Source organism: Dendrobates tinctorius, unplaced genomic scaffold, assembly GCF_039654945.1.
Source record: "Dendrobates tinctorius isolate UK_male_01 unplaced genomic scaffold, ASM3965494v1 ptg000003l, whole genome shotgun sequence".
NCBI classification, from domain to species: domain Eukaryota; kingdom Metazoa; phylum Chordata; class Amphibia; order Anura; family Dendrobatidae; genus Dendrobates; species Dendrobates tinctorius.
In genome coordinates, this window is record NW_027361671.1 from 36,781,889 (window position 1) to 36,797,485 (window position 15,597).

The 15,597-nt window shown below is 41.9% G+C and overlaps 1 protein-coding gene across 2 annotated transcripts in view; it reads right to left on the minus strand.

Moving 5' to 3' along the window:
* Positions 1-282: 282 nt before the first annotated feature.
* Positions 283-15,597, minus strand: part of LOC141050066 (uncharacterized) — a 145,245-nt gene continuing 129,930 nt past the window's right edge. For both annotated transcript variants that reach the window (XM_073547001.1, XM_073546932.1), the window contains 5 exons: positions 14,928-15,085; positions 13,864-13,906; positions 11,913-12,099; positions 5,085-5,220; positions 283-665 (listed from right to left, as the gene is read on the minus strand). In XM_073547001.1, coding sequence (XP_073403102.1) covers positions 566-665; positions 5,085-5,220; positions 11,913-12,099; positions 13,864-13,906; positions 14,928-15,085 — 624 coding nt within the window. In that variant the 3' untranslated portion in view covers positions 283-565. The remainder of the gene's footprint in view (positions 666-5,084; positions 5,221-11,912; positions 12,100-13,863; positions 13,907-14,927; positions 15,086-15,597) is intronic.

A 15,597-nucleotide genomic window follows, 5' to 3' on the forward strand; every position in this document is an offset into this window, starting at 1 on the left:
TTATGGGTACCACACTGTGCGTATGCAACGTTTACTTAGATGATACGTTCTTAAGTACTATCCAAATAAATCCCAGGATTTGGAGCATCATCACATTCCTTTCTCTATCATAATAGGTAGATTTGTGAATACAATTTTTCCTCCAGAGTAGTATATATAAATCACAAAATAACACTATAATAACATTTATATTATTTTTCATTACCAATCATCCTTATTTTATAAAAAAAATATTCCAAACCCATTAAAATAGTTTGTTGTATAATGTGATTTAGACTTAAATAACAGAAAAAAATTACCTTTATTATTCACCAACATGCCATTTACAAAAGAAGAAAATAAATATTTGTATGTTTGCTATATATATTCATTCCATAAATCTTGTCTTCAGGCCAGCACATTTATGTGTTTACAGTGATCTAGTCCAGCTTAGAACATGCGATCAACATCTGACCAAGGGAACACAGAACTCATCTTGTGTCATGTAGCAAAAGAAAGACATTTCCTGCATAATTTCGTCCATTATTTCAATTCTACAATGTGAAGAAATAATAACCAAGTTCCTTTACATTCTTGTCTCATCTATTGGCCGGCTCATGAAATCCTGAATTGCTTGATGTAACGGTAGCCACTTGTTTATCGATGTCTTCAGAGCTGTAATCCAGCTGGTAAAATAATAATTTATATTATTGTTATAGAAGAAGACAAGATGGCATGTAACAATTTATATACTAAACTACAGGATGGCTATATGTATTTTCATATACCTACTATTCGGCCACCCCTAAACAGTGCTCACAAGCAGAAATGGTTGCAGTGGCCCCAGACATACACGAAGACTAATTTTCAAACAGTCTTGTTTACTGATGAGTGTCGAGTAGTGTTGAGCATTCCGATACCGCAAGTATCGGGTATCGGCCGATACTTGCTGTATCGGAATTCCGATACCGACTTCCGATATTTTTTCAATATCGGAATTCGGCATCGGAATCGGAAGTTCAGTTGATTGACGGCCTGACGTCATCATGATGCGCGGTGTGTGCGCATCATGATGCGCCGTCATTTCGGGCCTTCCGGGGGTCTCTGCCGGCCTGCCGGGGGGCTGTGCCGGCCTGCCGGGGGGCTGTGTGGACTGCCCGGGGTCTCTGCCGGCCTGCCGGGGGGCTGTGCCGGCCTGCCGGGGGGCTGTGCACCCTGTGGGGGTCTGTACCGGCCTGCCGGGGGGCTGTGCCGGCCTGCCGGGGGGCTGTGCTGATGTCCGGGGGTCTGTGCAAGCATCGTCCGATGGGACTACAAGTCCCATCGGGCGATGCCTGCTACCATGACAGTGATTGACACATTAGCCAATGATGGGACAGTAGTAGTCCCATCATCCGGCTAATGTGTTAAATGTTAAAAAAAAAAAAAAAAAAAAAAATACTACATACATACTACATGCTACATACATACTACATATATACTACATACATACTACATACATACTACATACATACTACATGCATGCTACATACATACTACATATATACTACATACATACTACATACATACTGCATGCTACATACATACTACATACATACTACATACATACTACATGCATGCTACATATATACTACATGCTACATACATACCACATACATACTACATGCATGCTACATATATACTACATGCATGCTACATACATACTACATATATACTACATGCATGCTACATACATACTACATGCTACATGCATGCTACATACATACTACATACATGCTACATATATACTACATACATACTACATATATACTACATGCATGCTACATATATACTACATACATACTACATATATACTACATGCATGCTACATATATACTACATACATACTACATACATGCTACATATATGCTACATATATACTACATACATACTACATATATACTACATACATGCTACATATATACTACATACATACTACATATATACTACATGCATGCTACATATATACTACATGCTACATACATACCACATACATACTACATACATGCTACATATATACTACATGCATGCTACATACATACTACATATATACTACATGCATGCTACATACATACTACATGCTACATGCATGCTACATACATACTACATACATACTACATGCTACATACATACCACATATATACTACATACATACAATACATTCATACAATACATACATAGACATACAGTACATATAACATAGAGTAACATACTTACCAATACTTGTCACATTGTTCCCCGAAGCCATTGTCTTTCCGGAATAAATATTAACATAACAAACCACAAAAATACTCACCCACGATCCGAAGCAGTCCACGAGTGTGTCCCACGACGATCTTGGGTAGAGAACTGCAGCATCAGATGATGCTGCCGTTCTCTACGGGCTGCAGGAATCCAATGACGGAAGGTAGGTATCCTTCCGCACTGTATTCCTCCGCCACTTAAAAAAAAAAAAGTCCCTAGTCTCACTTTATGCCATTGCTGTGTGGGAAATTCCCACACAGCAATGGCATAAAGTGAGACTAGGGACTTTTTTTTTTTTTAAGTGGCGGAGGAATACAGTGCGGAAGGATACCTACCTTCCGTCATTGGATTCCTGCAGCCCGTAGAGAACGGCAGCATCAGCTGATGCTGCAGTTCTCTACCCAAGATCGTCGTGGGACACACTCGTGGACTGCTTCGGATCGTGGGTGAGTATTTTTGTGGTTTGTTATGTTAATATTTATTCCGTAGACGACAATGGCTTCGGGGAACAATGTGACAAGTATTGGTAAGTATGTTACTCTATGTTATATGTACTGTATGTCTATGTATGTATTGTATGAATGTATTGTATGTATGTAGTATATATGTGGTATGTATGTAGCATGTAGTATGTATGTAGCATGCATGTAGCATGTAGTATGTATGTAGCATGCATGTAGTATGTATGTAGTATATATGTAGTATATATGTAGTATGTATGTAGCATGCATGTAGTATATATGTAGCATGCATGTAGTATGTATGTGGTATGTATGTAGTATATATGTAGTATGTATGTAGTATATATGTAGCATGTATGTAGTATGTATGTAGCATGCATGTAGCATGTAGTATGTATGTAGCATGCATGTAGTATATATGTAGTATGTATGTAGCATGCATGTAGTATATATGTAGTATGTATCATGTAGTATGTATGTAGCATGCATGTAGTATATATGTAGCATGCATGTAGTATATATGTAGTATGTATGTTGCATGTAGTATGAATGTAGCATGTATGTAGTATGTAGTATGAATGTAGCATGTATGTAGTATGTAGTATGAATGTAGCATGTAATTTTTTTTTTTTTTTTTTTTTTTTTTTACATTTAACACATTAGCCGGATGATGGGACTACTACTGTCCCATCATTGGCTAATGTGTCAATCACTGTCATGGTAGCAGGCATCGCCAGATGGGACTTGTAGTCCCATCGGACGATGCCTGCACAGACCCCCGGAGCCTGCACAGACCACCGGCAGGCCGGCACAGCCCCCCGGCAGGCCGGCACAGCCCCCCGGAGCCTGCACAGACCACCGGCAGGCCGGCACAGACCACCGGAGCCTGCACAGACCCCCTGGCAGGCCGGCACAGCCCCCCGGCAGGCCGGCACAGCCCCCCGGAGCCTGCACAGACCACCGGCAGGCCGGCACAGACCACCGGAGCCTGCACAGACCCCCTGGCAGGCCGGCACAGCCCCCCGAAAGGCCCGTACAGACCCCAGAGAGGCTGTACAAGGGCAGGAAAGGGTTTTTCTTATTCCGATACCGGAAGTCCCATAGACTTGAATGGGACTTCCGGTATCGGAATCGGCGATACCGATACTTTTTTTAAAGATCGGCCGATACCATCCGATACGATACTTTGAAGTATCGGATGGTATCGCTCAACTCTAGTGTCGAGCAATCCTGGATGGTCCAGATGGATGGAGTAGTGGATTGTTGGTGGATGGCCACTATGTCCCAACAAGGCTGCGACGTCAGCAAGGAGGTGGAGGAGTTGTGTTTTGGGCCGGAATCATGGGGAAACAGCTGGTAGGGCCCTTTAAGGTTCCTGAAGGTGTGAAAATGATCTCTGCAAAGTATATAGAGTTTCTGACTGACAGCTGTCTTCCATGGTATAAAAAGCAGAAACGTGCCTTCAGGAGCAAAATCATCTTCATGCATGACAATGCACCATCTCATGCTGCAAAGAATGCCTCTGATCATTGGCTGCTATGGGCATGAAAGGAGATAAACTCATGGTGTGGCCACCATCTTCCCCTGACCTCAACCCTATAGAGAACCTTTGGAGTACCATCAAGCAAAAGATCTATGAGGGTCGGAGGCCGGTCATATCAAGACAGCAGCTCTGGGAGGCTATTCTGACTTCATGCAAAGAAATACAAGCAGAAACTCTCCAAAAACTTCCAAGTTCAATGGATGCAAGAATTGTGAAGGTGATGTCACAGAAGGGTTCCTATGTTAACATGTAACTTGGCCTGTTAAGCTATTTAACTCCAAAATATCCTTTTTATTCAGTGAATGTGACCTCCTAATGCTGCAAATTCCACAAATGAACATTTTCAGTTCTTTACAACAGAGCAAATGTTTAGAAATTCTACTGTGCCTAATAATTTGGAACAGTGCAATTTGAGTTTTTATTCATTTTGGAGATTATACTGTTATCATTGGGAGGTTTCTTCAATAAAATTTGATGCATACTCTAACCGGTGATGACTTTTATTAGACTGACTGTCATTTGTACCGACTATTTAGGAAAATCAGAGAAAAATATAATTTGCATAATAATTTGGAACACAGTGTATACTTTGACTTATTCCTGCCATGAATCAATGTTGAAAGGAGACAAGCCAATGCTCAAAGCGGGTTTTGTTTGATGTAGGCTGATAAATCCACTGTATTCTGTGATAGGAACAATATATATTTTTTGTTTTTGGCTAGTAGAGCAGACCTGTCTACAAGCCACAATGCACACAAACAAAACAGTGCAATTTGGTGACAGATCTGCTTCAATGGCTGCATCTGTATGCCACTCACCGTTTGTTTTCTGCTGCGTGTCCTGCACTGAGATAGAATGTTTTAAACTCTTCAGACGGGGGTCTTAGTTCTATAATACAGCGACGGGAGTTCACTGATTGCTCGCTGACAGTATATCCTTGCAGATAGATGCCACCTTTTAATTAGAAGGGGAGAATCAACAGCAAGAGTTAAATTATGCCAATGGAATGGGTTTGTAGGGGGTCTACCCCTGTCAAGAACTGAATTACACTGTGACTCAGAGAAGATGCTCCCCTCTGATTTGTGTACATTTTGGACTAGTCCTTTCCCCCCTTGCAGTTTGCTGTGTATTGGTTTGAGCAAGAAGCAGTTAGTGTCTGTTCAGGAAGGGTATAGAGGGACTCATGCCTGGGTGAGAGACATAGGACAATAAGGGCAATGTGTCTCCTAAAGGTATTGTCACACTTAGCGATGCACCAGCGATCCCGACAACGATATGACCCGGTCAGGATCGCTGGTGCGTCGCTAAGTGGTAGCTAGTGAGCTGCCAAACAGGCAGATCTCACCAGCGACATAGCAGCGGTCGCTACTTACCTGTCAGACGAGGCGATGAAGACGTCCTCCCTCCCGCGTCCACGTGTCGCTCATCGTCACAGCAGGAAGCTGACGACGAGAAACGGTCCAGGACGTTCTCGCGCGATCAGTGATAACCAGCGGGGGAGCCAGTCGGAGGTAAGTATCACACATAGCGATATCACTAGCAATATCGCTGCTACGTCACAAAACCAGTGATGTTATAGCGATATTGCTAGTGATATCGCTTAGTGTGACGGGCCCTTTACACTAAGAGACTGGTAAATGAACTAATTGCTTCAATGCAGAAGATAGTACCCATTTACCGCATGATTGCTCACCAGGACCGCGTCAGTAGGAAAGCGTACCATCGCACAGCCAAGGTGGGTCTCCCCAACCACCTGTAACCTGTCTAACTGGGTGACCAGATTTCAGAGCACTGCTAAGATTTATAATGTCAGCTCAGGCCGCCCTAGAGGGTGAGGCCCACAGAAAAGTATTCCTGCAACCGGAGGCCACGCGTAACACCTTGAAAGAGATGGTGACATTTCTGGAGGAGATATACGGTGAGCATCTCCGGCCAAAGTTCTTCTACCAGCTGCAGCAGGAAGGAGTCACTCAATATGCCATGGCGTTACAGGAAGTACTAGCAAAAGAGCAAAAGAAAGAGGCAGATGGAGTAAGTGGCATAGGATCTGTGGACCAGATACTACGAGAACAATTTATCCTGGGACTCTACAGTATTCCCCTGAGGCAGGTCCTGTGTGAGCAAGGTAGAGTGGACCCTGCCTTTAGCTTTCGACAAATATTGGCAGAAGCAGTGAACCGAAGCAAAGAAGAAAGCTATGCTTCTGGAATGGTACAGACTCAGACAGTCGCAACCCTTATAGGCGTAAAGAATGAAGAGGTTCTGATCAGAGTAGTACAAGATCTGCAGAGTTCCCTAAATATTATGCAAGAGAAGTTGACTCAAATGAAAAGCAGATGGTGACCAGCTTTGCCTCTCCTGTCGCCTACCTGGCACTACAATGTCCCTATTGGGCCTTCCCCCAGGCTCCCAAACCTGAGCCTCCCTACACAAGTCTGCTGAACCCCTACGGTCCTCCACCCACTACACCTTTATGTGGACCATTCCTCAATATCATCCACCGACAGGACCTAGGCCTGAGCCGATCTATCCGGGACCCCAGTGTCCTCCACCAAGGCCTGCTATTCAGGTTCTAAAGTCACCTTCCATATGCAGATGAAGAGTATATTGTCAGGATGCACAGTGTTGGTGATGTGGAAGCAGAGGACACTTCGCTAGAGGTTGTTGAAGTGATTTGTAAGGACACCCAGAACTGCAGTTAAACTTCCGGATCCCGCACTAGTGGGATGAAGTGCGGGGGGGGGGGGGGGAGTTGAGGGTCAAACCACCAAACACAACTCTGAACATCTGGTGGCATTGTGTCCTATCCTGCAAGCTGAATTTGAAGATATCATACTGGACTGCTTAGTGGATACAGGGACACAGGTGATGACATGCCCGAGTCTTACTTTACCTATTACTTTCTAACGATGGCCAAGCCAGAATGGGAGACGCTGATCCAGTTAACATCAGCTAACCAGCAACCGATCCCCATCACGGGGGTCATGTGGATGAATGTGCAGCTATGTGGACAAGATGTGGGAAGAAAAGGCATCCTGCTGGTTCCCGAGCCATGCAAAGAAGATGTACTGGTAACAATGGGCATGAATATCCTGTGAGAGTTGGACCAGATCATGTTCACTAAACGGGGGCCTAGCTACTGGAAACAGACATCTCTGCACAAAACCTCCTGCAAAGCATTCAAATGGCTAATCCGTGTCTGTGGGACACAAAAGAGTATCCTGGTACACCAGTCTGTGTGAGTGATCCCCACCCTACTATGCCTTTTGAAACCTTCTATAACCTTGAATATATGGAGGGGGTTATCGAACCGGTGAGCCTAGCAGAGGTAGGCCAGTATGCCCTGGCAGCCCGTACATTAGCAGTGGTTCATAATGGTCGAGTACTCATCAGAGCCGTGAATGTGAGACAGAGAAAAGTCTGCTTATTTCTACATCGAAGTGAAGCACTGAGTCAGAAAGAAGTGACCCTAGCCCCTGTCTGGACCCTGGCAGTCACGGCCGAAATGCAAGAGGACCCAACCTCAGAATGGAATGTGCAAGTCATCGTGGCCCAAATGGGGGTGGATGTGAAGGCTCTCGATCCGGATCATATACAAGCAGTTGAAGCAATAGCGTTTGAGAATCAGGCCGCGTTTGCCTGACACGTCGACTACTTTGTCTGCACAGACGTCATCACCCATGCAATATCAATGGGGGACACTTCTCCAATCCGAGAGTTACCTCCCAAGCTTTACCAGGAGGTGAAGACCTTATTGAAGACCTTGTTGAAACAGATGTTGGATTTTGTGAGTGTTGCAGAGTAGTCAGAGTTCATAGTCGGCCCTATTGGTGCTTGTCAAGAAGAAAAACGGAACCATTTGTTTTCGCGTGGACTACCAGAAGTGGAATGCATGTACTGTGAGACTCATTCCTGCTTTCCCACATCGAAGAGCCCTTTACAGCTCTAGGGAAGGCTAAATACTCCTCCACTCTGAATCTAGCTTGTGAGTACTGGCAGGTAACGGTGGAAGAAAAAGGCAAAGATAGTATTCGTATGCCCCATAGCAGTGTTCCCCAATTCCAGTCCGCAAGGCCCACCAACAGATCATGTTTTCAGGATTTCCTTAGTATTGTTAAGGTGATAATTGCATCATCTGTGCAATACAAAGGAAATCCCGAAAACATGACCTGTTGTTGGGCCTTGAGGACTGGAGTTGGGGAACACTGCCCCATAGGACTGTTTGAATTTAACAGAATGCCAATCGAACTATCCAATGCACCGGGTACGTTCCAGTGTCTGATGGAAAAGTGTCTGGGTGACCTGAACTTTGAAGCCACTCTGATATACCTGGACAATATCATTGTGTATTCCCCTGCCTTTCAGGAACACCTGAATAGACTCGGGCAGGTACTCAGGCTATTATGGACAATGGCCTAAAGATGAAGCCAAAAAATTGTTATTTTTTCAAGGAGCTCGAGTACCTGGGTCATAAGGTGTCCTAGGATGGAGTCCTGCCTTGTCAAGACAAAGTAACTGCAATGCAGCAATAAACAGCACCCAATGGTGTCGCGTACAAGATGAAGATGCAGGGTTGCACCAAGATAAAGGCAGGGTTACCTAGTGAAAGCTACTCAACAAGGAATAAAGTGCTGACCTAGATGTTTGAGATTAAGTCCGTGCTGCGCCAATGTGACAGTTTGAAAGTTTAAGGAGCTGTTGTATACCGAACGTCGCAACAGCCTGCTGAGTTAGAGACAAGGTGGCAAGTAGTAATCAGGGAAAGTGTGGCACGAGAAATTGCCAAAGAAACTCATGAGTTTGGAGCCCACTTTGGACCAGGAAAGACTTTCTAGTGGCTGCAGCGTTAGTTTTCCAACATAAAATCCTGTTTTTGAATAAAGTCTGTGTTTTGTTTCTGCCTCCTCATCTACTGTACCGTATTTGAATCTTGCCAGATGGTATCGTTCAGACACCACTACAGATGGCATAGCGAAATCCTCTACCACTACCTGTGAGCTATTGTATAAAGCCTAATAACAATACACAGTCATGGCCAAAAGTGTTGGCACCCTTGAAATTTTTCCTGAAAATGAAGTATTTCTCCCCCAAAATTATTGCAAATATATGTTTTGCTATACATATGTTTAGGAATAACACAAAATAACTGGGAAAAAAAAAGGTAAATTGGATTTAACTTCAGGCAAAACCCCCAAAATTGACAGACAATAATTTCCTCTCAAAAATATCTTTACCGTAAAATAGTTGTCCCTTACAAGACAAACCTTTAATAATAGGCCCAGGCAGGTAAAAAAAGCAAAGATATTCACCTGCTGGCCCAGCGTTGGTCTTCACGTACTCAGTGCAGTGTCCACACTGGTCTGCTGGGATCAATATCCAGCAAGGGCATCATGTGAGTGCTGCAGCCCATTTATGGCCACTTTTTGGCCGTATAGCCAATGTTATGCCCTTGCTGGATGTTGAACATGTCTGGCAGGGACACAGCACTGAGTATGGATGAATGACACCAGTCCAAGAGGTGAATATCTTCCTATTTTTCACCTCCCTAGACCCAGGAATTTGTCCAGTACTAGATAACCCCTTAAAATTACGATAATGCCAGGCCAATGCTTGAGTGTAATACGATGTCCGTATCTTAAGATATCCCTATATTAAAAAGACTCGATGTGTGGATGATGAATCCTTGGGTCCTAGTACGAGGCTGGGGGCAGAAAAGAATGAATCTGAACCCCGGCAAAGGTAAAAAGAAAGCTTTTGTGTAAGAATCAGGCCATAGAGGGGCATCTGAGGCTGGCAAACAGAGAAATTAAGTGACAGGGTCTCTAGGATTTTAAGGACACTATGCAAAAAAAGCCCTATCACCTGGCTCCAATGTGTAAAAGTAGCTAGTACAGTTGTGGCCAAAAGTATTGACACCCCTGCAATTCTGTCAGATAATACTCAGTTTCTTCGTGAAAATGATTGCAATCACAAATTCTTTGGTATTATTATCTTCATTTAATTTGTCTTAAATGAAAAAGCACAAAAGAGAATGAAGCAAAAAGCAAAACATTGATCATTTCACACAAAACTCCAAAAATGGGCCAGACAAAAGTATTGGCACCCTCAGCCTAATACTTGGTTGCACAACCTTTAGCCAAAATAACTGCGACCAACCGCTTCCGGTAACCATCAATGAGTTTCTTACAATGCTCTGCTGGAATTTTAGACCATTCTTCTTTGGCAAACTGCTCCAGGTCCCTGATATTTGAAGGGTGCCTTCTCCAAACTGCCATTTTTAGATCTCTCCACAGGTGTTCTATGGGATTCAGGTCTGGACTCATTGCTGGCCACCTTAGAAGTCTCCAGTGCTTTCTCTCAAACCATTTTCTAGTGCTTTTTGAAGTGTGTTTTGGGTCATTGTCCTGCTGGAAGACCCATGACCTCTGAGGGAGACCCAGCTTTCTCACACTGGGCCCTACATTATGCTGCAAAATTTGTTGGTAGTCTTCAGACTTCATAATGCCATGCACACGGTCATGCAGTCCAGTGCCAGAGGCAGCAAAGCAACCCAAAAACATCAGGGAACTTCCGCCATGTTTGACTGTATGGACCGTGTTTTTTTCTTTGAATGCCTCTTTTTTTCTCCTGTAAACTCTATGTTGATGCCTTTGCCCCAAAAGCTCTACTTTTGTCTCATCTGACCAGAGAACATTCTTCCAAAACGTTTTAGGCTTTTTCAGGTAAGTTTTGGCAAACTCCAGCCTGGCTTTTTTATGTCTCGGGGTAAGAAGTGGGGTCTTCCTGGGTCTCCTACCATACAGTCCCTTTTCACTCAGACGCCGATGGATAGTACGGGTGTCAACACTGTTGTACCCTTGGACTGCAGGGCAGGTTGAACTTGTTTGGATGTTAGTCGAGGTTCTTTATCCAACATCCGCACAATTTTGCATTGAAATCTCTTGTCAATTTTTCTTTTCCGTCCACATCTAGGAAGGTTAGCCACAGTGCCATGGGCTTTAAACTTCTTGATGACACTGCGCACAGCAGACACAGGAACATTCAGGTCTTTGGAGATGGACTTGTAGCCTTGAGATTGCTCATGCTTCCTCACAATTTGGTTTCTCAAGTCCTCAGACAGTTCTTTGGTCTTCTTTCTTTTCTCCATGCTCAATGTGGTACACACAAGGACACTGGACATAAGTTGAGCCAACTTTAATCCATGTCAACTGGCTGCAAGTGTGATTTAGTTATTGCCAGCACCTGTTAGGTGCCACAGGTAAGTTACAGGTGCTGTTAATTACACAAATTAGAGAAGCATCACATGATTTTTCGAACAGTGCCAATACTTTTGTCCACCCTCTTTTTTATGCTTGGTATGGAATTATATCCAATTTGGCTTTAGGACAATTCTTTTTGTGTTTTTTCATTTAAGACAAATTAAATGAAAATAATAATACCAAAGAATTTGTATTTGCAATCATTTTCAGGAAGAAACTAAGTATTATCTGACAGAATTGCAGGGGTGTCAATACTTTTGGCCACAACTGTATACCAGTGTATACCAGTAACGCACAGCACTGCACAACAGCTAAAACGTCTTGGACCGTTCAGACAACATCTCATATCATTTCATGTTCCAACATTCATTAAAAGATAAGCATTACCAAGAGCGCTTTTTGAGCGAATGCTGGAGTAGAAATACAAGCAGCCATCCTTCAGGATACAGTAATGCTCTATCCAAGTGTCCTTGTTTCTGTCCATTTGATGCAGGAGACCTAAACATTCTGGGTTCTTGATTGCAAGAGGAGGAAGGGAAATATTGTGCATGGTGACATCAACCCACACGTGGTTCTGTAAAAGTGATGAAAGGAAGCAGTGACAACATGTTGAATAAAATGTTCTCTTCTTGCCACCTGTACAGATCATTATGTTGAGCTAAAACTGTTCTTTTTTTACAAAAAATGCAAACAGAATCTTCGGTAAAAATTTGATATCAATGGGCGTAAGTAATGATTCGTTATCAACAAGTTCAATATTACAACCTTCCCACTTATTACAGATCAATGTAAAACTTAAAGGGCCCTGCTCTCTTTACAATTAATATTTAAAATAATTTTTGGCACAACCAACCAAACAGCTGACTGAGCAAGCCATGATATTGTTTTATTCTGAGGTCTATGGGGTCCTCCTCTGGCTTCCTCCAGCCTCGCACAGCTTGGTTGTCAGCTCTCTATTTGTATATGGAGACACCTTAACTTAAATATCAAGTTTTAGATCTTCCCTCTACAGTTTCGTCATGTAACAACAGTGGGTTTTGTTTTGTAGTTTGCAAGGAGGAACACATATTTGGTCATGGTATGCTAGCTATGTTTAATAGAAAAACATAGGGAGCGGGCACCACCCATGCAGTATGTAAAAGTAGGTGATGAAACCCCATACAGCAAACACAGCACGTATGACACAGCTATATAGATGGGTCCAGCACACTGAAGAAAAACCAAATAATTCATGTGACACAGAAAATACCATTGAAAACATTGAATATTCAATATAAGATCCATAAAACCCCCAAAATACTATCTATCTCACCATGTAAGGTAGCAAAACACCATCATAGAAAATATAGAAAAAAGGCAAAAAGAATCTGTGCATAATTGCATAATGCTTGATTATCCAAAATAGTAAAATAACCAAAGTAGGCCAATAAATAATACAGCAACAGATGAAAAAATGTGTAAATCTATAAATATTACCAAATAGAAAGAAACAAGAAGGGATGCCAAAGAAGAATAAGGGGGTATTGTGATAACATTTTATCATGGTACGACGGTATTAATCATTATGATATGATAGTGATATTTGATCATGCATAGCGCTATTCCATCACTATATGAAGGTAATATTTGGTCATGGTGTGGGGATACTTTTCATTCACTGTATGATGAGAGGATTATGGAATAACAATAATTCAGTCATGATATTATGGCAATACTTTGGGACAAGTTGACGGTATTCACCAAGGTATAAAAGTGAGGCTTGGACATAGTATAGCACTATTATTTATTTGTGGTATAATGGCAGTATTTAACCATAAAGCAGAAGTATTATTGCGTTACTGTTGCAAAGTATTATTTGCCGATATAAGTATGATTTAGAATATTTGATCATGATGGGAAAACTATTTGGTGACAGTGCTAACATGGGACACATGGGGTGCAATATTTGGCTGCCGTGTGAATTGCTAAATATTAGCTTGCTGGGAGACCACTAATGCCCTTGCACAACACTGTTCTTTTCCTCAAGGTGCCCTGACTTTTAATAGTCTTGTATCGCTGTGATTTTAAGTCTTTTACGCAAAAAAAATGACAGTATAGCATTTTAATAAAGCACTTAGCATATTTTGGTTGTCTTTTTCTCTAACGAATCCAAGCACTGCCGCCTATATACCAGGGACAGATTGGGGGCCACTGCTGTAAATCAGACTTGTTTCAACGGAAAACATAGATCCCCTCATTCTTACAATCGGCAACTTGCTTTCCCCATCTGATCATACATTTATAATATGCCTAAATCATGTTTTATTGACGTATTTCTCTGGAACATTTTGCTTCTTACCTGGCTAAGGGGATGTATTGCTTTATCCATAGCTTCCAGCCACCTACAACACAAGATACATGATGAGACCACCCATTAGATGCATCTGCCACATAAACTCTAATCCTGTACGGAATAACACCCTTAGGTACCTGAAAAAAGAGATCCAGTAATATTACAAAAAATAATATTTATTGTTAAAATATTTTCAAAATTAATTAACAGCAATGCCCAGTAGGAGGCACAAAATTCACTGACAGGGTTATATGTGGCCACTGAAATCATGTGTATACAAATATAACAAACAGTGCAACATATTTATATTTCTCAAATGATACGAACATTAACAACCAGTGTCTGTAAAAAATACTCCTTATATGTAACACATTCCCCTATACAAAAAGTCAATCACATGCCCATTTCAAAAGGGTTCCCATTATAAATAAAGCAATATACCCATATAGCTATGCATGGAAAATATTATGGCCATTGAAATAAATGCGCTAGTCCAAAGAGCCAGGGTAATTCTGGTGTAAATAATAAACAAGGAACCTATAATGCTACCTCAAATAACAGGGCATAAGTGGCGCAGTGTAGCGTGTCCTCCGTCACCCCAACGCGCGTTTCGCACAGGCTTCATGATTTCAGTGGCCACATATAACCCTGTCAGTGTACTTTTGTGCCTCCTACTGGGCATTGCTGTTAATTAATGTTGAAAATATTTTAGCAATAAATATTATTTTTTGTAGTATTACTGGATCTCTTTTTTCGGGTACCTAAGGGTGTTATTCCGTACAGGATTAGAGTTTATGTGTTTAAGTGCCAGTATTTTGTATGTATATTTTGGGACATTTTTGAATTTAGCATCTGCCACATAGTACTATAATATGATATAACTTTGGATTCAATATAACTTTTGTTTGATTGAGTTTGTACTTTTTGTCACTTCTTAGCCAGTCTTGTAAATAATATTTCTATATATGCCTCTAGAACAAAGTATGGGATTCTTGACATTGTTAGACAATGTCATGTTTGCCATGTACAAGCTGGTGAACAGCTAGCTAAATACTGCTGTAAATATCTACCTTTTCATTTCTTGGTTGGATGTGGCACAAAAATAGAATATCCGATTTCCAGATTGTGGGACACATCTAAAGACAAATGGTTTCCCCAGAGTAGTATCAACGCCAATTTCAGAGCCTTCTAATTTGGTCACCTCAAGTGGACGGCATTTTCCTTCATCCTGCATTGGAATAAGAAATATTACTCTATTAATTTGTAGTAAAATGACAAATATCATGTGGTATTTGAACACTTTTTTTATGTTCCTCTGTGTATGTACCGATGATCCAATCTATCTGCATTGTCCTGGTAACACCATCAGTGGTCATGGACTTGAATTTGAAGAGGAATTCAGTATAATCATGGATTTTCATCTTGTCTGATAGTACCTCATATTTATAGGCCAAAAACACAGTTTTATTTGACAGTGGTTGAGCGTTTCAGTGCATTTCTAATGCAACAACATATTGAACTATGTCAGGCTTGAGATATCCTGTGATATATTTTACTTGACATCAACTCTCAGAAAATTCACATGACAAAAACATTTGTGCAACTTGTCTGTGACTTGCCATCAGTGACTATTTTAGGTCTTTGATTTTGCCAGGGGCGCACACTGACAGCTTGGGGCCCCTGTACAAGAAATGTCTGTGCCACCCTCTTTACCCGGCACGTTGCTTATTAATTAAGCTA